We start from the raw sequence: 23,141 nt of genomic DNA, 5'->3' as shown, positions 1-23,141 counted from the left end.
ATTAACAAAGGCAGAACTTGCAGCAGGACTTTTGAATTGTGAATTGCTTTTTAGCTCAAATTTCTGGGATCAAATGGCTTTGAATACTTTCCCTCCAACAATTATAATACAGTGGACTTCATATTCTCACCCTCTTTTTGACATGCTCCCCTCCCCAAATACAGTACCAATTCCTGTTGTCCTAGTCACATTCTTGGCTTCAGACAGTCTGGTGTCAGCAACATTAACACTTTATTAAGAAATACAATATTAGCAGATTTTCTGTCCCCTTCCTTATCCTATTATCTTATACTGATACATCAATCATAGTGAACGCATAAGTGATATGCGTCCGCACTACTTACATGTAGACAGACCAATGGATGGAACCTTGGACACCCTGAGTTTGAACTCCGGTGTCTTCAGTTCCAGCACAACTACTTTTGGTCACGGGAAAGGGGGTAACCACAACACCGTGTGCTATTCTCAGTCTGAAAAACTGGTGGAAACTGGTTTTGTCCAGTTCTATAATACAGACAGTTGGCCTCATCCTTTATCTCTAAGGTTTCTCTGTGTAGTACTTTCATTAGGCCACAGCTGGAGTCAGTCTTCCAGGACAGCACTTCAATTTAATCCTTTCACTATCAAAGTCTCAGCTAAGCATTCTACTTATCTATAGCTAGTTTTCCTTATGTTAATTATGTTAGTTCTTATAGTATTAAAATCATACATTATAATCTGATCTATTCTATTATTCACTCTTAAGCGTATATTGTGGTTAATAACAGACAAATCCTGTTCTTCCTCCTGATCTGGTCTTGGTTCCAGCTAGCTGGTCCAGAGGCATATCTTATCATTGTTGCGTCGGTGAACTGTCTGCAGTCAAGTGTCAGTCTGTTCTACAAAGAAATGTTTTAGACACATGCAGTATTCTCTATGTTGGTTAACTCATGATGCTTTCTGCTCATGTCAAGTTATCCTAATTTTCTACTATTACCTCTAAAATCTACAAGCCGCCTCCCAAACCTCTGTTGATGCTATTGAGTTACTTGAAGGTAAGGAAGAGCATCTCAAGCCCTTGAGTTGTTTTTTACAGTGTACATTATGGTAAAGTCTTTATAAAGTACCATTTCCCTTTCAATGGTTGAACTCAGTTTCCAAGTGTCATGCTTTTTGATAAGGAGTGTATCTCTTGGGTTGTGTCGCCCAGGGCTAACTGTTAACCTATTTAGCAGCAACACTGTGCCCTGAAAATAATTTTGTATTTTCACTACGTCTCCCGTCTTTCCAAGATAGAAAATACTGCACTCAGGACTTAGCTGGCACAGGTAAAACTACTGGTGAATTTGATTCATAATTTACAGAAGCAACAATACAAGATAAATACTATGTAGCACAATAAATATAAAACAGTCCATATGAGATCAATTTATCCTTTGAGCTTCAGCCTTTTTTTCAGGTGAAACAGTCCAACAAAATATTTTTTCCACTTTCTCCAGTGCAATGCTTTGATAATAAATGTTCCCCCTTTCACTAAAGGACTAGCCAGCTGTGTTCTGTCAAGACTCAGGTTAAAAAAAATTCCCTTTGATGTACTGAGACTGGTGAAATGGACAGGCACATGGCAGACATTTTTTTAACGCAGCAAGTTATGATTTGGAATGCACTACCTGCTAGGGTGATGGAAGCAGATTCAATAGTAACTTCCAAAAGGGAACGGAGTGTATAATTAAAAAGGAAAAAATTGCAGGTCTACGCGGAAAGAGCAGGGAGGCGGAACCAATTGGATAGCTCTTTCAATGAGCCAGCACAGACATAATGGGCCAAATGGCCTCCTTTTGTGCTGTAAGATTCTATGATTCACCCAGACAATGGGATGACACCTTGTGATATCTGTCTCTCTCTAAATACCCCTCACTGCTGTTTCCATGCATAACATTGTCTGTTTTAATACGTGGCAATAATCAGAAATTAGATATTAACCTGGTGGCATACCAGGACGAATGCATACAAAGCATTCGAAGGAATATCCCATTTAATTCTAGTGGGAAGGTGAATACACTCTCTGAAATCAAAGCAGGACTAGTTTAATTAAGAGTATATACAATTTAACTCTCATATACATCAAGAGTTCTGTGGCTGGAAGCCAGATAATGTGTCTCTGACCAGCTATTTTAGATCTTTAATAAAGCGAGTGGAATCCATCTTAGATCTAGGCTAACACAGCTTTTCAAAAAAAGGGGCAAAAATTGCTTGCAAAATAACAGTGAGCTCAACAGCACTCACCGTTGTTAGTCGCAAAATGAAGGAACAAGTTTCGGCGTTTGCACATACGCAGTGAAACGCGGATATCCAGAATTTGTTCCTATTGGTTCGTCAGTGATATGACAGCTTTGAATTAGAGGTATATCGCACGCTGGAATCAGAAATAATTGAAAAAGTGCCAACTTGCTCAGCTGGAAAGTAACTAATATTGTCACAAAACAGGTACGCTTAAAATACCGGGTCTAAACTAAGTTAATAGTGTGGTAAGTCTTAATGACTGCCAAACAACTAAAAATGAACTTTTAAAAATGTGGAGTCTCTTACTCCTTATTATAATAGTTTTTGGCCATTACAAAATTATTTTTTAAACTTATCAATTATTTTTTACCCTCTTTTTTCGCTGTCTATAACTGCTTTTACAATGATTTTAATGTTGTACCTTTCAATTCCTGGTTTTAACGTTAGAAGCCTGCAGAGTTTCGCAGCTTGTCAAAAATGCTGCGATCTGATTGGTCGAGGGGAGTGATCCTCTCACTTCTCCCACAGGTCCTAGCTTTGCTTGAACTGATGCTGGGCTCTTCTCCGCTTCCTATTCAAGGAAGTGCCCAAAGTAAAGACTATGGTAAGTTAGTGGGTTAGTATAAATCTATGGAGTGGCAAGCACTGTTGGTTTGCTGCTCCGAGCGATTTCTGCCCCATAGTATACACAAACCTAACAAGTCAAATAATTCTATTTTGTCAGTGTTGTTTGTTCTCTTCCTTCAAGACCATTCTCTTGACATTTCATCATAATATGGCAGTTTTCAAAAGAGCAAACAGAGTCCCCAATTAACTGAAGCTTGCTTTATTAACTCTTATTAATGCCATAATTGAATTAGCTTACCACAGGACTAAATTATCTCAACATTATGACACAGTGGGAACCATATGGAACATCCACCATGTTCTAGGTTTTTTTTCAGTAGCTTTTGACAGTCTCTAATGAAACATTATGCAGGAGAATGACTTCCCATGGAGCTCCGATTAATCCCCTCGCGCGATTTAAGTAGCATGCAGCAGGTAGCTGGGGATCACACATCTTCACTTTAAAGAAAGGCACATTTTGATTATCAAATTCTTCAATAGTCAGCCAATTAAAAAATTAAGCTTTGGAAAGGGTTAAATGGTAAGATCTGAACAGTATTCTCGTGTGATGATCCATTTGTCCAGTTCCTGCATACCTGTTAATGCATTAATACCCCATGATAGGTTAGAAAGTGTATTTTGTCCACTTTCCTGAGTCTGTGCATATATTAACATTCCAAAGAGGGTCTGCCCAGCCACCAATCACACTGACCTAATCAATCTATAAGTACAAGCAGTGACACCAAAGGGCAGCTGCATTTCAATGAAACTACATTTACATCTGGATAGTTTTATGTATTGATCATTCCCCTTTATAAAAAACTCTGTTGAAGCCAATTTTAAAAAATTAGTTACCAAGCCTACTTAGTGTCTATTTAAATGTCCACAAGCTCTAATTGGTGTAAATAGGTCCTTAGTGAATTAGTGGCCAATTGTTCAAAAGATGGGCTAAGGTCAGAGGGTAACTGATGGCTTGTGTACATATTCAAATATAGGATATCCTAGAAGTACAGAAAGTGCAAGCTAACCCCAAGACATTTAATGTTTAGCAGAACTCCCATGGCTTTGCTTATGGTGAAACAACGAACACATTTTAAACAAGAGAGAGTGTTATACAATGCAACATACAATGTATTATCAGGGTCACTGATTTATGGTGACTGAGTGAGAAATTCTATTTTTATTACATAGCATTATGGAATTTTTACACGTGCTTTGAAGATCGAATTGCGCAATTCTAGTCATTTTTCGATAAAATCATAAATGAGTGGCCTTGATTATATAGGTTCCTTTACCTATATATTAGATTTTTAGTTCTTATTTCAAAGCACAGGAGACACATGAACGTATATAGAGTTTATCACTAATGTGATATTTTACAGCAATTTTGAGGGAGCGTCAGGCTTTGATAGCATTGGGGAGTGATTCTGGGTTTGGCAATACTGTGGAGAGCAATTCCTATGGTTTAGTAGCATGGTGGGGTGGAACGTGGGTATGATTTACTGGTTGGTTCTTCGGGTCTGATGGTAAAGAGGGTGGTAGGGTAGAACCCAGAGTATGAGACCCCTGGTGGCAGTACTAAAAAAGGTGCCTAGGCATGTAGTAGAGGGGAGTCCTATGGTTTTTAAGTGGGTGTTTGGAACAGGGTGTACTGTGGAGTGCAGCAGTATAGCTGCTTTGGGGAAGGTCTTAAGGTCTATCAACATTGAGGGCAGGTGTCAGGGTCTGGCAACAATTGGAGGGGGCTGGTGTTATAGGATATAGCACCATTAATATGGGGGGGGTGGGGTAGGTAATAGGGCATCTAGTATTGTGGTGAAGGGTTGATAGAACTGGAGAGGGAATCTCAGTCTGGTACTACTGGGAATGGGCTGAATCTGGGGGTACTGGGGAAGTAACTTCTGTAATCTGGAAGCATTAAGGAGACAGGATCTGGGAACACTGGGTTGGGGGCTTACAGGATCAGGGAGACAGGTAACAACATCAGCAAATAGGGGAAGTTGGTCCTGGGGTCTCGACACAATGGGAGGTGGGCTCAGAGTCGGGAGCATGGCACATGGTCCTGGGAATGGGATACAAGGGTCTACGAGCACTGAAGAAATGCCACCAGGGTCTAGCAACATTAAGGGGGTGGGCGCTCCAAGAGAATCTGGGCTGACTCACCCCATAGGGTACTAGCAAATAAGTTATCCCACTCCATGTTCCCAAGCTGTCAGTCCTGTTCCTGACCAGAAGCCATTTTTAAGCACAAAAGCACTTTAATAATGTATATTGTATACACTACAACTGTAATAAATTACAATGTTTACAATCGGTTAACACCGGTGGTGTCATTACCTGCTCAACTGAAAAGTTTTTTAAATTAACTTGTGTTAAGAAGAATCACCAGATGAGCTTTCTGGGTGAACAAAATGACATATTTCACTATTGGACTTCTGCTCAGAGGTGGATTAATGCAGGGGCCTGTTACAAACTTTATTTTCAACATTAGAACTTCCAGTTACTGAGAAAAAAATGGCAGCAGACTTTTGTCCAAAAATTATTTTGAACGATTCAATTGTCTCACCTCCTTTCTTTTACTGGTAGGTTCCCCTGACTGGTCATTCAAGATTGGCCATTTATTTAAGTTATTAGTTTCTTACTAGCAGTTTTCTATCCACTTTGATTTCTACATTCCCTACCTCTTCAGTTCTAATTTCCTCTGTTGTACTGTGAGCTAAATCAACAAAACCTGACAGCAAAATGTAACAAACATGAAGTGCAAACAGCAAGTGCTTGCGAAACACACAATTTATTACATATCTAGCTAAAGTCTTAGGATTACATACAATAAAAACTTGTCCTGTAGACAATTATACATTTATTTTTTCATTATCCCTAATGGTTCCCATGGTAGCAATATGATTACAGACTATCTACACATTCAGTAGCAATTCACTCAAACACAAAAGCCCAAATAAACAGGATGCAATACCAAGATTAACCAAAGCTTATCTTACTGAAAGGGAACTTTTAAATCTACATTCCCCGAAGATTTTGTCACTGCTTTACATGGTTTGTTAAATGTTTAAAGCTGAAGTGTGAGCTATAACTATATTTTCCTCACAAAGACAGACATTTTGCAATTACATAAATTTAGTTTCATATCAGAGACATCGTTTTTACAGACAAGCTTTGCAAATATCTAATTGCTTCACATCAAACATTTTTGAGGTAAAACAATTTACACTGTTTATGCAAAGGTAGTGAAGTGTGAAGCACACATCTTGTTTTTATATAAATTAGATACCTGTACTGCCAAATTACTTCTGTTTAACATTAGGACAAGAGGATAGAAAATAATTTAAGCAACACACATTTTGCCATTTCTGTCAATGTCTCACAGTAAGAATTTAAGAACTTTATTTTGTCTAGAAGAAACATTTATTGGTAATTAACATTGATACACTGAACTCACATGATGGAATGATGAACTGTGGTTCTGTATTCCCAGCATACCCAAGCTTTGTATACCTATAAAAATAAAAACAAAAAAAGTTATTTTGTTTGTTCCAGAAACCATTGTCTTGCCTTACTGCTACAACTGTAAAATTAAGGCTTCCCTGCTTGTCTTCTAATGCATGTTACATAAAAGGTATCAAAACTCTCTAAAGCATTGCCTCAGCGACTTAAGGAGTCCTAGTTGCATAAATTCTTCCTCCTCTATTTAGTTTCCTCCCACTGGTTTGGTGTGTCCAATCAATCTTCTTTCAGGCATAATAGTCTGGGGTGCAGCTGTCGTTCACAGGTTTTGGAGGGACCAAAGTAAATCGACATTGCCAACATCTCACTCCCAAAATTATGAAACTGGTAGAGGCAGGCCCAAATTAATCCAGTTAACCGGAATGTCAGTTGATGATAGGATTATAACTTGTACCTTCAGCAACAAAGTCTGGTAGTTCAGACCAATTACACACTTGAAATAAAAACAGAAAATGCTGGAAACACTCAGCAGATCAGGCTCTGAAGAGAGGAAGGTAGAGCTAAGATTTCAGGTCAACAACCTTTTGCTTGTTCTTACAATGAAGAACTTTTCTTTTAACTCCACTCATTTTGTCCAGATAGAAGGTGGTGACATGGGAATCTGCATGGGTCCTCATTAATTTTGCTTCTAACTTCCACCCCACCCTTACCTTCACACAGTCCATATCTCTGACTCTTTCCTCCTCAACTTCTCCATATCAGGGGATAGACTGTCCACTGATATCTACTACAAACCCACCAACTCCATTGCCACCTCGATTATCTTCCCACCCGGCTTTCTGTAAGGACTCTCTTCCCTTTTCTCAGTTTCATCTACTCTGATGAAGCAACCTTCCACACCATAACTTCCAAAATGTCAGGTTCAGACAAAAAGGTCATCGAACCAACACTTTAACTCAACCTTCCTGTCTCCATAGACCCACTGAGCATTTAGTTTTTATTTCAGATTTCCAGCGTCTGCAATATTTTGCTTTTTAAACATTATCTTGATGCAATTTGATTTCTTGATTCCTTTACATGAAACATTTAGTCAAAAAAGAGTAAGGGTCCCAGGTTTGGGAGCACCAAGACGACTGTCCCAGGAACACTGGAGTTGGGTATTCTAGGAACACAGAGGTTTCCAGCTGTTCTGGAATCACGGAGCACTGGCAATGCAGTCTAGGGATTTGAGCACTGAGGGAGGTCTTGGGATCTAGGAGTAGGGGGGAACAAGGGAGTCAGAGGAATTGGATCTTGGGGTCCTTGGGTGGGGGGGGGGGGGGCGGAGGATAACAACTTGGGGTCCTTGGGGGGGCGGAGGATAACAACTTTGGAGTACTGGGTGGAGTGGAAAGAGACAAAGTCTGGTAGTATTGGGCATTGTTGGGATCTGGAAGTGTTTGTTGGCGGGGGTGGGGGGGGGGTCTGGGTCTAACAGTCACATCAGAGAGCGGGAAGTCCATGGGAATAGAACCCAAACTGTCAGAGGCTCCTTTTCAAACATCAGGCCCAAGCCCCCCTCCATGTCAGTCTCCTCTCGATGAACGTACTGGCCCTTTTGCATCCGCAGGTACCTAAAACACCACTTTCCCCATTGTCAGACACTTGCTGACTAAGTTCCTGCCTTTATATTAATGGACAGATATCAAAGGCAGGGAAGTGCACAATTTTCTGATGTGGACTCGCAACATACACCAGGAGCACAGAAGCAGGAAATTTAGTGTTATTTAGTTTGCTGACTTATAGTCTCTAATAAACCTATCTAAAAACAAAAAACCTCAAAATCCTCAAATATTCATTATTTACAGCTTCCAGGTTTTCAAATATATAAAAAAATTTCCTTAAACTTCAATAATGGTTTGGGAGATTTTTAAACTCAATTTTCAACAGCAATCCATTCTCTATAAGAAATCTGTTTTTGTTTTCGTCAAGAAAACCATGATCACAGATCCTGATCGTGTTCACAGATGGTGTGTGTCTGATCATTTCATAATAGAAATCATTTATTAATACATTTAAATAAATTCCAGAGTTGCCTGAAATAAAGTGTTGACAATTCAATTTCAAATTTCTTTCCAAGTCTTCTGGAAAAAGCAAAGAAACTCAAATCCTAACAGGATGAGGAGGTACACCAGTCAACCCCAGGTGAAGCACAGATTACATGCTAGGAAATTCAACAAACTGCACATGCTCGGAATGTACAGTTGCGGTTGAAAGCACTAACTGCTAGGAAGTAAATATTCAGTCAAAGCTCAGACTTTTGAGAAAAGCCAAGGCCTTGAAATAAAAACTTAATGAAGGTATTAAAAGACAAAACTCTATTCAATTGTTAAATGTAATCATGTAACTTGTGAAATATGTAATTTTTAAAAATTGTACTTGTTTAAATCTTTATTTTAGACATTATAAATTTCAATTAGTTCATTAACACTGATAGGTAACTGTTTACATTGGAAATTCCCATGAGTGTATACCTAAGCAATTTTAGTTAAATGTTGATATACCATTACCAGAAATAATGACAACAGGAAGCAAGGCTTATGGACAGTTGGTATGCACAAAGATTTTTAAATAATACAGGTGGTACGTGCCCACTTTTAATTCATTAGGATATAAATGCTTTTAGCAGCAAGACCCTTTTTAGAAACTGAATGACTGATGTATGGAGATATGCAGACTATTGGCTGGATGCCCTTTCATAACACTCATCCACTTTTGAGAGAGCACTGCGTGCTATTGTCCCACTTTTACATTTAGACTGCACAATATGCAACAATTGCTTTGTCACAGTTTTCCATTTATTTTTTCGTTCATTCACTCCCAGGCAGACTATGCTTCCATTCTAGTGATCAGAGCCTTTCAACAGTCAGTTTAATATGCATTTCAACTATTTCTAGTGGTAATTCTAATTTCTGTTAATATGCCATACTACACCACCCCCACAGAAAGAAAACACATGTCGCTAGCCCTGTGTGTTTATATTACTAAAACGAGCTCCCTTATTCCAACGGCAGAACTGTAAGTCCACATTTCCAAACCAGCTTGTTTACATAATAGAGGGAGACCACAACTCACCCTGTCAGCTGCACTTATATAATGTAAAAGTGGCTTAGAAGATACTGAGTCAAAATCAAGGAGCTGAACTGTCAGTAGAAATTGTAATGTTCCCTGTTAATAATCATGCTGAGAGAAGGGAAATTGTACAAGTTACATCCAGTAGAGAATTTGCTATTTACATTGCAGTACTACGGTCAACAATAGGATGGATTCTGGTCTCGACTGAAATGGATGGGACAGCAAGCCAAAGACAAAATGCCTGGAAGACCTAAAATGGCAGCATTGCAAAATGCTGCTTTTTCACTACCACAAATGGAATCTCTCCCCTCCAGTTAGGCTTTAAAAAAAATTAACATGTAGGAAGCGCTTCAGTTTGAAAGTACCTACATATCCCATGGTGATGCTACTCCTTAAAGCATTTCATCAATATGTATATCAGTTACTGCTTAGTTTTCAGCAAGTTAATAGCAATCAAATGGCGTGCTTAAAATAAAGATAACAAAACAGTGGTTTGCATAGCATATTGCCAGCATTTCAGGTAGATTTTTGCCAACACTTCCGAAGAGGGCACTTTGATGGCTTAAAAGGTAAGTGAAACACGTGATGCAACAATGAGCACATCCAAGTAGGCTAGTCCAATCCCTGATCTGTGCAAAGTGTCCCTACTCCTGGTTTTTAAACAATGACCCTCGCTGGCACACGTGGGACTAAGTCAGAATATGACTCATCTGTGAAGCCTCCATTGTTGAATAGGCCACCAACACTCATGATCTAGCTTCACACATGCAGAGCAGCCATTTGGGAAAGTTGCTGGAGAATATCAGTCACTATCTTTGGGCCAGGTGATTAAAAAAAATGGGGGTGGAGCAAATTCTTAGTATCATAGTATGATCAGCACAGACAGAGGCTATTTGGCACATCATGCCTGCATTGACTATGAAAGAGCTATCCAATTAGTCCCATTCCCCTGCTCTTTCCCCGTAGCTCTATAAAATTGTTTCCCTTCAAGTATTTAACCAATTCCCTTTGGAAAGTTACTATTGAATCCGTTACTACTACCCTTTTAGGCAGTGCATTCCAAACCATAACTGGCTGCCTAAAAAAAAAGTTGCCTCATCTCGTGTCTCGTTCTTTTGCCAATCACCTTAAATTTGTATCTTTTGGTTACCAGCCCTTCTGCCACTGGAAACAGCTTCTACTTATGTACTCTATCAAAACGACTTATGAATGTGAACACCTCTATCAAATCTTCTCTTAACCTTCTCTGCTCTGAGAGCAACCCCAGCTTCTCTAATCTCTCCACATAACTGAAGTCCCTCATCCCTGGTACCATTCCAGTAAATCTCTTCTGCACCCTCTCTAAGACCTTGACATCCTTCCTAAAGTGTGGTGCACAGAATTGAATACAATACTCCAGCTGAAAGTGCTTTATAAAGGTTTTGCATAACTTCCTCACTTTTGTACCCTATGCCAATATAAACAAAGCCAAGGATCTCATATGCTTTTTAACGGCCTTCTCAACTTATCCTGCCACCTTCAAAGATTTGTGAACATACACTCCCAGGTGTCTCTGTTCCCGCACTCCTTTTAAAAATTGTACCATTTCATTTATCTCGTTCTTCCTACCAAAATGTATCATTTCACACTTGTCAAATTTCATCTGCCACGTGTCAGCCCATTTCACCTGTCTATGTCGTTCTGAAGTCATTGTTTACTACATTTCAGAGTTTCATGTCTTCGGCAAACTTTGAAATTATACCCCATGCCCAGGTCATTAATATATATCAAGAAGTATTGACACAAGTAGCTCAACTTGTACCACACTCATTTGTTCCCCATACTATACAAGCGTTTCTCACTATCCCAATGTTATAACAATTTTCATCATCCATTTGTTTTAGGAGAATGTGGCACAATGCATGGTACTGGACTAAGCCACTTCAACACTGCCCTAAATCAAAAGCAAAATACTGCAGATGCTGGAAATCTGAAGTAACAGAAAATAAGTTCAGTTCTGACAAAGGGTCATCGACCTGAAACGTTAACTGTTTCTTTCTCCACGGATGTTGCCTGACTTGCTGAGTATTTCCAGCATTTTCTATTTTGATTTTAACACTGCCCTAGGTCAACTGCCCTTCCAACCACCATTAGCATCGTCTGACAGTTTCCAAGCACAAAAACGTTCTGTTGCTGACCATTGGCTCCCAGCACTAAGGCAAGAGTCAGCAACCAAGCCACATTTTCAAATCAAAAGACAGGCATGATGTTTCAGGTGTGCACCCTTCAGAGGATGAAGGGCAATGTCCCAAAATATCATAACCTGTCTTTTGTCCTGAAAATATGGTTTGGGTTGATAACATAGTTTGGTCTCAACATTTATCAAAGTAATGAAGAGTACACAACCAAAGTGTCATAATCTATCTTTTCCTTTTACAGATGCTGACTGAGCTGTGTATTTCTAACATGTCCTGTTTTTAATTTCCAATTTCCAGCATTTGCAGTTTTATTTCACATTTTCAACCCAATCAGGCACATGCACCTTTTTAAGTTTCAATATAGAAATTCCCAACTTTAGTTACATACTAAGACATAACTATTAAAAGAGCCACATCTGTAACTATTACATTAACATTACAGCAAATCTGTTTCAGCAGTGCAAGTAGAGAAAGAATACAAATGCAGTCTCTTCATATGCTCACGACTGAAAAATCCTACAACTTCTAAATGTTCTTTCTTCAGGAACATCAGGCAAATTGGGTGCAACACCAAGGTTCCGGGTTTTATGGATTAGCCACGTAGAAGAATTAAGCACATAAAAAAGTTAACCTATAGTGGTAAAGCAGTAAGGTTTTTTTTAAATTAAAAGACAAACATCAGCAATGAATGTATTTAGTAAACTGGGATACGAGAAACAACTGCAAATTCCTCCTGACAGAAAAACAGAACAAAACTTGCCTGGAACATAAGCCAAAATACCAAACCTGTCAGAGCAGGCTCTGGTGTGACTATCCACAGTAATGGAGAGAGATAATCACAACTAATTCAACAACTACACTCTATCCTTGCAAAAGTCCAGATACTTCAGTGGACAAACTGAATTCATACTTATTCTGAACGATGAAAACTCAATAATAATGACCTCATATGTACCATTTACATATTGTAACTGTTCCTTGCAAGTTCTTAAACATATATATGGAACTGCACATCGTACTCACTTCCTGCAAATTTTACACTTACTTTCTATAGCATTTCCTCATCACATTTGGTTGCTAACAGCCCTTTTGCTGAAAAATTGCATATATCTCACTCACTTTAGGCAATGCTATAGATCTGCTTGTGGACATTTTATAAAGTTCGCCATCATCCAATTCATTTTAGAAACTTGTGATCACAAATAGGAGCAAGCTTTATTGTGCAGGTTTTTATAAGCACATTAAATAACAGCACTGGCTTAGCTCAACATAATTTTTTTTCAGTTATTAAAAGCATCTTTAAACTTGATGAACTTTTTATAAATAAAAATGGGAGCAATACTTCTAAAATGAAAAGCAAATTTTCAGATACCTTGGAATTGGTGTATCAGTGCTTTCTGCCAAGTTAGTATAGCTAGGCTGACACAGGAAGAGCATAATTTGTTAGAGAAAATGTTGATAGAGGCTTAAAAAAATTATACTTAGAGTATTTCTCAATTTCTAACAAAAATACAAAAAAAAGTAACAAAATAGGAAGTTAAAGTCTGAAGAATGAAGCAATAACATAACATTGTCTGTATTTCGTAAATGCTTCAAAACATACTGGTGAAACATGGAAGAATGCACTATTACTCACAAGCAGCATACAACAGTACTTCCCAGAAATTCAATTTCATTTAAACCGTAGGAAGTTCAACTGAAAAGTGTATAGATAAAATTGTAAAACCTCAAAGCATCAAAATAGTTTAAGGATGTTTACCCCTGTCCTCCACACACACCACTGCAAAGTGCTTTAGCATTAGGTAATACACTGTTGAGTACCCTTTTCCATAAGATACTTTTGTCATCAAAGTTTTGAATGTTTATTCCCCCTAACCCCACCCACCCCCAAGTTCTGATATGCAGCAACAGCTGCCTTGTTTTTGAACCATATGTAGATTGTGAATCACAGTTCATCCATGCAAAACTCTTGCAGGATCTTTTCCCTCAAACTCATCGCATTATATAAATAGAATGTTACACAGCAAATCATTCATAGGAGTGTGTCTGATTTATACCATTACTTTTTACATCACTTACATCTTCATTACTTGGTCACGCTCAGATATTTGCGAGGAAGTGCAATTTAATAAAGTGCAGTGACATCCTTTGACATAAACAACACTTCTTTGAGTTTGAAAGATACAAATGAAGTGTACTTGGATAAGCAAACACTTGTCTGGGACCACAACAATTTTTCCTATGTAATGAGTAGATTGAGAGATAATATTTATGTCTGTTTACTTACTTCACAAGTGACAGAACTTGAGTCATGTGAGTTGCTACATATTGTTCAATTACTTACCAATACTTAACATAGTTCATCTAGATTTTACTGATTTGAAATTTCAAGTACATCAACTAAATGCACTATTTGATCTACATGGAATTAGAATTATCATGCAACATCCAGATGATTTTTTTGTATTTCAGAGATGTCAAAGTTTCAACAAAAGTGTCACAACATTATTTGCATTTAAAATTGCTTATTTTACTCACCAAACATGTGGGATAAACCAAATACATGAGCAGTAAAATGCAAGAGCAATAAAACCAGTGGGAAATTGGGTCAGCCCACCTCATGGGATACAAATTTTCATCATGCATCCTTCAGTAGCCTTATTTCCAAAACCACCGCACTTGTTCTTGTCGACAGTAGACAGACAGCTGGAAATATTACTACCTCCCACCCCCCCAATATTAGTACAGCTGTAAACTACAATGCTGAGTTTCATTGTAACACATCAAATTGAAGAATGCTTTTGACTATAGACAAGCAAATTTTGTAACCCATTACTTACTTTGAAACCAGACAATTCTCATCCCTTTCTCCTGTTGAGTATCATACTCATCGGTGAGAAATAATGAATGTTAGCACTGGGAAATGTAACACTCTCAGGTTAGGTATTGTAGGGACCAGATGCAGAGGAAAGCTTCTACTCTGTTCCAACAATATGACTCAAGAAACAACCCCAAGTGCACCAAGTGCGCATTTTTCCATCAACCAACATTATGGCTTCTGGTGACTCAGATTAACAATTTATGGACAGTTTTATTCAGTAAACTCATGTCTACTTGGAATTTGAAGATCAGCCAATCTTATTTATTATGGAACTCTCAGCCACAGAGACGATTTTGGTCCAAATGGTGTTTTGTTCCAATATGGATCCAGTGGTGAAAACAGCATACTAGCCAAATTTTCCAACCTCGATCAGGGACAGTCAAATTTTCACAAAGCACCTGAACCAGAACATATTTGGATTTTACAAAATGTTTAAAAAGTTCTTACCCACACCCCTCCCCCCAAAAAGGGTTTTGGCCCATTTTGCTGATGCTCTCATTCCAGGCTTCTCACACAAATCGGAAATAACACTAAACTAGACCAGCAAAAAGTACAAACTGAAACTTTAGATCTGTTACGATGTTGCTTAAATGATGGAGGCCGGATTATGCAAACAAACCACTTGTGCTGGGGCTGCCACAAGTGAAACAATAAGTTATTTGATAGGCTCCATTAGTAATGTATTTTGCGTATGTACACATCCAACTCACCTACCAAGAAAAATACACAAATATGCCTACAAACTAAAACAGCACGAATCATCCATTACACTTGTCTACACAGCAAAATTCAACACAATGCATAGTTTAAATATGCAAGAATTTATTTCCCTAAAGGCGCTATAATGTCCAGGTCGGTGACAGCAATAGCAAAATTCAAGGCTTCATTCAAACATTTCGCATAAAAGTGAGATTGTTTTGAAAAGCGGAAGTGCAATGTGAAAATCTCAACTACTCGAAGGTACTCTGCTTATAATATTTAAAACAAATGCAAGACGCATTGAAATTATACTCGGTGCTCGAAATAGAAAGAAAAGACGATAAGAAAAATAGTTTGATCGCCCAGAATCATTTTGCTAATCGCTGGGCAAAAAAAAAATCCCTTATAAGGAAATTATGCGTGAAAGGAGGAAGCGGCTTTGACAACTAGGAAGTTCCTTCGCGCTTGCTCACTCGTGGCCTTTTCCAGGACGGTTAGTCTGCAAATATTTATTTCTTTTTTTTTTAGCCAAAACGGTTGGAGTAAAACACCGCCGCGCCTCACACGGATCTTTTAACGGGAGAAGGAGAAAAGCAATCTGGTTCTACATCGAAAGAACGGCCGAAGCGATTCACCTGAGGCTTTAAGGTGCATGGGCGCTGACGGAAGGGCGGATACCCGCTCCGATACAGCGGGCTCGGACTGGCAGACACACAGCGACTATTGCTGACACGGACAAACCCGCCCCGGGCCATAGTATTTGGCTCCTCTGGTGAGACCAGAGCCGCCCGATCCGATCCGGCCCATGGACTTTATTTCATATTAAAACCTCTCTGTCCGAGGGCGCGGATCTTATTGTTTTGTGATGAAATGATGTGAGAGTTTCTCCCCATCCCCATCCCCACCCCGGGCGGCCCTGGAATCACACCCTTGGCACTCAGACCGTCCGCTCCACGGGCAGGAGCCGACTGTCAAGATCGCTGGCCCTCAAACCCGTCTCCTCCTCCTCCTCCTCCTCCACTGCTCGCCGCTTACCCTGTGCCACAGTCCACGACACAAGCCGGTAATCTGCCTGCCATTTTCCGGTACTTTTCGTGATGAAACGGCAGAGGAGGGGGAAAAAAAACAAAAAAAAGAGCCGATGCACCGGGAGCTACCTGACCATGAAAAGGCGGAACCGTCAGCCGCTCCGAGTCCGAGACACAACTACAACTTCCGCACTAGGGGCCAAAATGGCGGACGCCTCTAGAAGTTCATTTACCCGTCATACCACAACCCCCTCCCTCCCCCTCCCCCTCCCCCTAGGTCAACCAAGCCCGATTGGCCCATAGTCCCACCCTCCAGCCCCCACTTCCTGCCAGCCGGTGATTCGTCAACCTCCGAAAGGCTCCAAGTGAGTGGTCAGATTTGATGTCAATCACTATCACGTCATGGAACATTTACTACCAGTGACTACACCCCGCTGGTTTACAAGACGTGGTTCACGTGATCCAACTACGCGGCTGCATTGCATCACGAGAGTTGTAGTTTTTCTGAGCGGGGAATTCCGGTAGAATCCTCTCGAGCTGACTGGAACGATCAAACTACAACCCCCAGAATACCGTGCGCTACGAGGCAGTCGGCGGCGATGATTTAGGGTCATCTGACCAGGAACTGCGAGGGGGGGGGGTTCTGTTTACAACATTTCACCTCCTCGTTGTCACCTTTAATATGTGATATTCTCGTTTACTTTTTGACGTAAGTTTTAGTACCTTCTTGACCTTTGTTGTATTTATCAAGACGTTGTTAAACGAATGATGTTAAGCAGTTTGGGGATTGTGAATATTCAGACTGGGTTTTTTTTTCTTTGGGGGGTGAGGGGGAGACGACGTGTTGGCAGTTGGGTCCAGGTCCAATCTGTGGTGGAATATCGCGGGGCACCGGGGTACGCTGGCACGTGCTGTTGGTATTAATCTCGGTGGCCAATCGAGCTAAATATTACTGGATTCCATTTTATTGTTAAAGCTTTGAGTGCAATACCTATTTTAACCAAGGTGCAATTCAAACATTCTCAATTTAAGAAAGTAACTATAATTGTTGCTTTAGAATTACCTTTGCAACTTTTTAACCTCTGCCTGCCCTTTTTAAAAAAAAAACATAGTTGGAATGGAGCATACCATTAGCCAAGAAGTCCTTGATGCTACAACCAATGCACTGCACGAAGCTAAGCAGAATCATCTGGACCATGACTGTATGTGCCAGCCTTGATTCAGTGGTAGTACTCTCGCCTTTCAGTCGGAGGGTTGTGGATTCAAGCCCCATTCCAGAAGCTTGAAAATCAGGCGGAGTGTAAAACATGCTATCGTATTCGCTGCCAGTGCATTTTCTGCTACTGGCGTTGACCATTTTCACTTCCTTGAACACATAGTATAGGCTGGCACTTCAGTGCAGTACTGAGGCAGTGCTGCACTGTCAGAGGTGCCGTCTTTTGAATGATTGTATGCCCTCTCAATTAGACACAAAAAATCTCACCACTATTCGAGGTAGGGCAGGGGAGTTCTCCTAGTGTCCTGGCCAACAGGTGATTGGCAAAGGAACCAGAGGCAACATGAGGAAAAAAATTTACACAACGAGTTGTTTTGATCTGGAATGCACTGCCTGAAAGGGTGTTGGAAACAGATTCAATAGTAACCTTCAAAAGGGAATTGGATAAATACTTGAAAGGAAAAGAATTAAAGGGCTATGTGGAGAGAGCAAGGGAGTGGGACTAATTGGATAGCTCTATCACAGAGCTGGCACAGGCACGATGGGCCAAATGACCTCTGTCTGTGCTGTATTATTCTATGATTTTATGATAACATTTACCCCTCAACCAACACTTAAAAAGCAACACGATCTGGTCATTTATTTCATTGCTGTTTGTGGGACCATGTGTGCAAATTGGCTGCATTAACTGCAGTTCAAAAGCACTTCAAGCGCTTTGCAACGTCCTGAGGTGAAAGGTGTTATATAAATGCAATTTTTTTTTCTTTCTGTGTAAAGTAGAAACTGAAGGTGTACTTGGTGAGAAAGTGCTGAACAAAAGATGTTCCATTTCTTGTCTTTTAATTATTTATGAGTAATTTCCTGATATATGGATTGAACAATTCATTTTGAAACTTAGATTTGCATTGTTTATTCAGAAAATGTTTCATTAGACCATCACAACATTCTGCAGTGTAATAAAATGGATCTCAACTTGTACAAAGGCTGCAAACTGATTTCATTCACCTCTGTCTGAGTTTGACTGACTATACTTGGACATTTTCACACAAATGGTGGCTTTTTCAATGCTGTCTGCACAAATCTGTAGCATTGTTTAAGTGTTCAGATAAACGTAAATGATTTATAATGTAATTCAGTAGAAATGTAACTTGCATTTGAGCAGCAATATTATTTGTACTTGTTGCTTTACAATGTGATATGAGATTAAAAATGGCTAATTTATATTTGATTTCCCAATGCATGATGTTAATGTCATAGATCATGTTTAAAATATTCTGATGAAGTATGGAACTCATGATAAACCTTTATAAAACACTGGTTTGAAAATTCAAAATCATGAAGGGTCTAGACAGAGTAGATAGAGAGAAACTGTTCCCATTGGCGGAAGGGTCAAGAACTAGAGGATATGGATTTAAGATGATTGGCAAAAGAACCAAAGGTAGTATGAGGAAAATCTTCTTTACACAGCGAGTGGTTAGGATCTGGAATGCACTGCCCAAGTGGGTGGTGGAGGCAGATTCAATCATGGCCTTCAAAAGGGAACTGGATAAGTACTTGAAAGGAAAAAATTTGCAGGGCTACGGGGATAGGACGGGGGAGTGGGACTAGCTGGATTGCTCTTGCATAGAGCCAGTGTGGACTCGATAGGCCGAATGGCCTCCTTCCATGCTGTAACCATTCTATAATTCTATTCTATGAAAAGTTGGTTAAAACTATGTGTAATGCAACAACTTGCACTTATATAGAACCTTTAACATTTTGAAGTCCCATGGTGCTTTGAAGAGGTGAGAATGGACGCTGAGCAATAGTAAGAGAAGGGTTGGGAAGGTGACTGAAGGCATGGTTGAAGAGATAGATTTGAAGGAAAATCTTGAAGGCAGGGAGAGGTTAGCAAGGTGGAGGGATTTAGGGAGAGAATTCCAAAGTGTAGGGCGAAAGCATTTGAAGGTCATGCCACTGATAGAGGGGAGAGAGGGGAAATGCAAAGGAGGCCAGAGTCAGAAGAGCAGTGAGTACTTGCTATGTACAATGCTGAACATTGCATGTCACTTTTAAAACATTATTCTACACTGTGGTTGGAGAAGATAATGATGATAACTGAATCAGAGGGAATTTATGGAGAAGATTTATTAAATTAACGTCATATGCATTTTATTTTATGAACCATGAGAATTCACATCACATTTGTTTTTAAGTCATTATGCAAGCATGATACAACTCCAAGTCAAAAGTATTGAGTGACATACAAACATAGCATGATCCATATTCTCAGTATTTACTGGTATTAAGAGTTAAGTTGCCATATTGTAGCACTACAAAGTATAGTATGAGTTCTCTATATTCTCATGTTAGAATTAATACAGGTCTCGGACGAAAGAATGAATTTATCTTATCAGGCTATCCCAAATCACTTTACAGTCAATAGATTACTTTTGAAGTCTAGTCACTGATATTATCTAAGTAAACATGTCAGTGATTTTGTGCACAGCAAAATCCCACAAACAGCAAATGAATGAATGATCATTTAATATTTTATTGTTAGTGTTGGTTGAGGGATAAATGTTGGCTAAGACATTGGGAGAACTCCCTACTCTTCTTTGAATAGTGCCTTGGGTTCTTTTACATAAATCTAAGCATGAGGAGGGGGTCTTTTAATGTTTCATCCAAATGTTATCACCTCTTTTAATGTCTCATCCAAATGATAATGCAGCACTGAAATGTGATCTTAGATTATGTGCTCAAATCTTTGTGCGGCTTCAAGTAGTTTGAGTATGAAAACAAGCTTTAATAGGAATAGTTCATGACAACACATTTGTTGTTGAATTACAGTGCATTGGTTCACACCCCAAAAAATGTTCAAGTACAGATTAATTCTCCATGCCTTTTGAATTTGTTTGCTTCATGAGAATGATTGAGGAAAGGAACATGCTTACTATTGGGATGTTTCCATTAGGTTTCCATTGTTTGAGGTTGAAACAAAATTTTCGTGGAGGATAAGAAGCCCAACTGTTAGTTAGTCCAAAGAATGTCAAAGGAAAATGTTCTGAGTTTCCTTGGCCAGAAACAGTGAATTCTGAACTCACAGGTTCAGCCTGTCAACTCTTGTATGGAAACCGGCTTAGTCCCACTTTTTAATTGTTAACACTTATAAGAATATAAAGTGTAATTTTTGATTCTGTACTTATTTATCCTATTTGAGAATTCAAAATTGTAGTGTTCAGGATGTTGGAACAAATTATCCAGTGGAGATTTATTTTGAAGCAGATAGTAACTATCTATGTTTGATGATAGACCAAACCTCCAATAATTGCTACCCATTTTAGAAATAGCATGAAGTAATTACAACCTACACAGTTTTCTTAAGTAACTTCACAGTGTTAAAGTATGCTGAATCTACAAGACAACCGCCATCAGAAACCCTACACCCATATCATAAAGTTTCAAAGCCTCAAGTTGGGTATCTTCAAAAATAATATACTAACTAGAACTGCAGCAACATTGTACTTAACAACTTGTCAATCATCTAGAAGTCCACAACTCAAAACGGTGAACTTCACATTATTGATTCTTGCAATCTCAGTCAACTAAAAAGAGGTGCAATTGCAGGCGGAGGAAGGGAACAATAATTTTTTTTGTATCCTCCCTCTTGTATTCCATTGATGTAATGCAATCCCTATTGTGTTATTTAGATAATAGTAATTATCAAGTACAGACTGCGTTGCCCAGCTAACAACCACAAAATAATTCAGTGTTTGTTTAATCATAGTAAAATTTAAGTCTCCTGTAGAACAGAATGTGAATCCAAGTGACTTAAATTAATGTATATTTATGACCTGCTGAAAGGAAGTTTAATTCCTAAATATCTGATGCAACATTAATCCTATCCAATTAATTGTTACATCCTTAGTTTGTAAGCATTTGATTACCTTTATTCTTGTACCTTTGTCCCTTTTTAATTTATTTATTTCTTGCCCTCTATAAAGTGCCTTGGGAGGATCCCCATGATAGAGGCACTATTCAAATGTAAGGGGGTAGAGTTTCCAATCACGCCCAAAATGTACTGGTTAGGTTACAGTTCATGTTTCCGCTAAAATATATTTGCATAATCACGTAAATAAATCCAATAGGGAATTCAGGAGAAACTTCTTCACCCAAAGAGTGGTAACAATGTGGAACGCGCTACCACAAGGAGTAGCTGAGGCAAATAGCATAGATGCATTTAAAGGGAAGCGAGATAAGCACACGAGGTAGAAGGGTATGCTGATAGGGTTAGATGAAGTAGGGAAGGAGGAGGCTCATGTGGAGCATAAACATTCGCATAGACCAGTTGGGCCGAATGGCCTGTTTCTGTGTTGTAGACTCTGCGTTGGTTCATGGAAGATTTTACATAATCGGGCAGTGTAATAGAACGTAATTGTTTTTTTCTTTGCAATAAAAAAATATGAATTGACGTGTTTAAGAATGGTAACCTGGTGCAGTTTTATTAATACAGCTGAAAATGGATTCATCACAAAAAATAAGCATTTTTAATTAGAGTATCTAATCCTCCACCTGTGAGTAACCTGATTTTAAATTACTGAAAATGACTTAAAAAAACTATTCTGAACCATTTACTAGTTTCATTGGTGTACACCAGTCAGTTTCTTAGTAAATTAAATATTTTTTGATAGGTAAAAACTTTTAAAACGTGCCTACTAATGCCTGTGCGCCTAAGAAAATGAATGCATTTTGAAGAGCCTTCCCTAACCGGCGGAAACTCACGGTCCACCTGGGGGGTGGCCAGTTTTGTAGGCGTAGCCTCATCCGGGGGAATTGAAAACTAATCTAAAACCCAAAAGTAAGTGGTTTTGGGTGTAACTCACGTTTGAAATTTCCCGATCTTTTGCACTGGTTTGGCCGATTGCGTTGGAACCTGAACGCAAAACAAGCAGAAACTGTAATTGGGTTGTTTTTCTAAAGATTTGTACAGCTCAAAACAGTTGTTGAAAACTTGCTGATTATTATTCACTTTAACAAGTAAACTCACTGACCACTGTGCTGTACATCATCCTGAATAAGGTAGTGTTGGGTAGCCTGTTAATATTTCATCACTTTTACAGTACATGAAGGTTGCGGTATTATTTTACAATTAAGTTACTAGATTATCTGCTACCCCAAATGGAAATTATAATGTAATTATAGACATGCACAAAAGATTTTCTTTTGTTTACAATATTTTCCCAATCCATATGTTTGGTATTTTACTTGCACATTTGTTGAAATGGAACAACTTCAATTTAGTGTTCCAATACTATCTAGTTGTGAATTATTGTAATAACAACACATTGGAGAAAGCCAAATTTTCCTTATAAATACAAATCAGTAATTAAAATAAAAATACTGTTGTGCTCATCAAGATGAGGAATGGGATGGAACACTTTCCATTTCAGGTCGGGAAAAAGTAAACCCTGGTCAGGTATAGCACAGTTAGATGCAGAGAAAAGCTTCCTGTACTCTGCCCCAACAACGTGCCTCAGCCCTAATCTCAAGAGCTGCCCCTAACTGCATCCATGTGGCACTTCTCCATTTTCTACATCCTGTGGCCTCTCGAGTGAAATTGCTAATTAGTGCTGAATTAAGGGCAGTTTTGTGCTGTTTGTCCAGTCCCACGAGGAACTGGATTGAGACTGCTCAAACTCATTTTACATAGGACCCTT

General features: G+C 39.1%; 2 protein-coding genes across 5 annotated transcripts in view; one reads left to right on the top strand and one right to left on the bottom strand.

The window, feature by feature from the left end:
* The window catches only part of LOC137323597 (actin-related protein 3), a 67,171-nt gene extending 50,726 nt beyond the window's left edge, over positions 1-16,445 (bottom strand). Inside the window, exons 1-2 of the mRNA XM_067987271.1 lie at positions 16,237-16,445; positions 6,326-6,381 (exon numbers count right to left, since the gene is read on the bottom strand). Coding sequence (XP_067843372.1) covers positions 6,326-6,381; positions 16,237-16,280 — 100 coding nt within the window. The 5' untranslated portion in view covers positions 16,281-16,445. The remainder of the gene's footprint in view (positions 1-6,325; positions 6,382-16,236) is intronic.
* LOC137323596 (solute carrier family 35 member F5-like) overlaps positions 15,755-23,141 on the top strand; it is a 105,900-nt gene continuing 98,513 nt past the window's right edge. For 3 of the 4 annotated variants that reach the window (XM_067987269.1, XM_067987267.1, XM_067987268.1), the window contains exon 1: positions 15,756-16,938. The gene's annotated coding sequence lies outside the window, so the exon portion shown is untranslated. Of the gene's footprint in view, positions 16,939-23,141 lie in introns of all 4 variants that reach the window. The other variant, XM_067987270.1, reaches the window with a different exon arrangement.

Source organism: Heptranchias perlo, chromosome 7 (assembly GCF_035084215.1).
Source record: "Heptranchias perlo isolate sHepPer1 chromosome 7, sHepPer1.hap1, whole genome shotgun sequence".
NCBI classification, from domain to species: domain Eukaryota; kingdom Metazoa; phylum Chordata; class Chondrichthyes; order Hexanchiformes; family Hexanchidae; genus Heptranchias; species Heptranchias perlo.
This window is presented reverse-complemented; position numbering and strand designations above follow the sequence as displayed.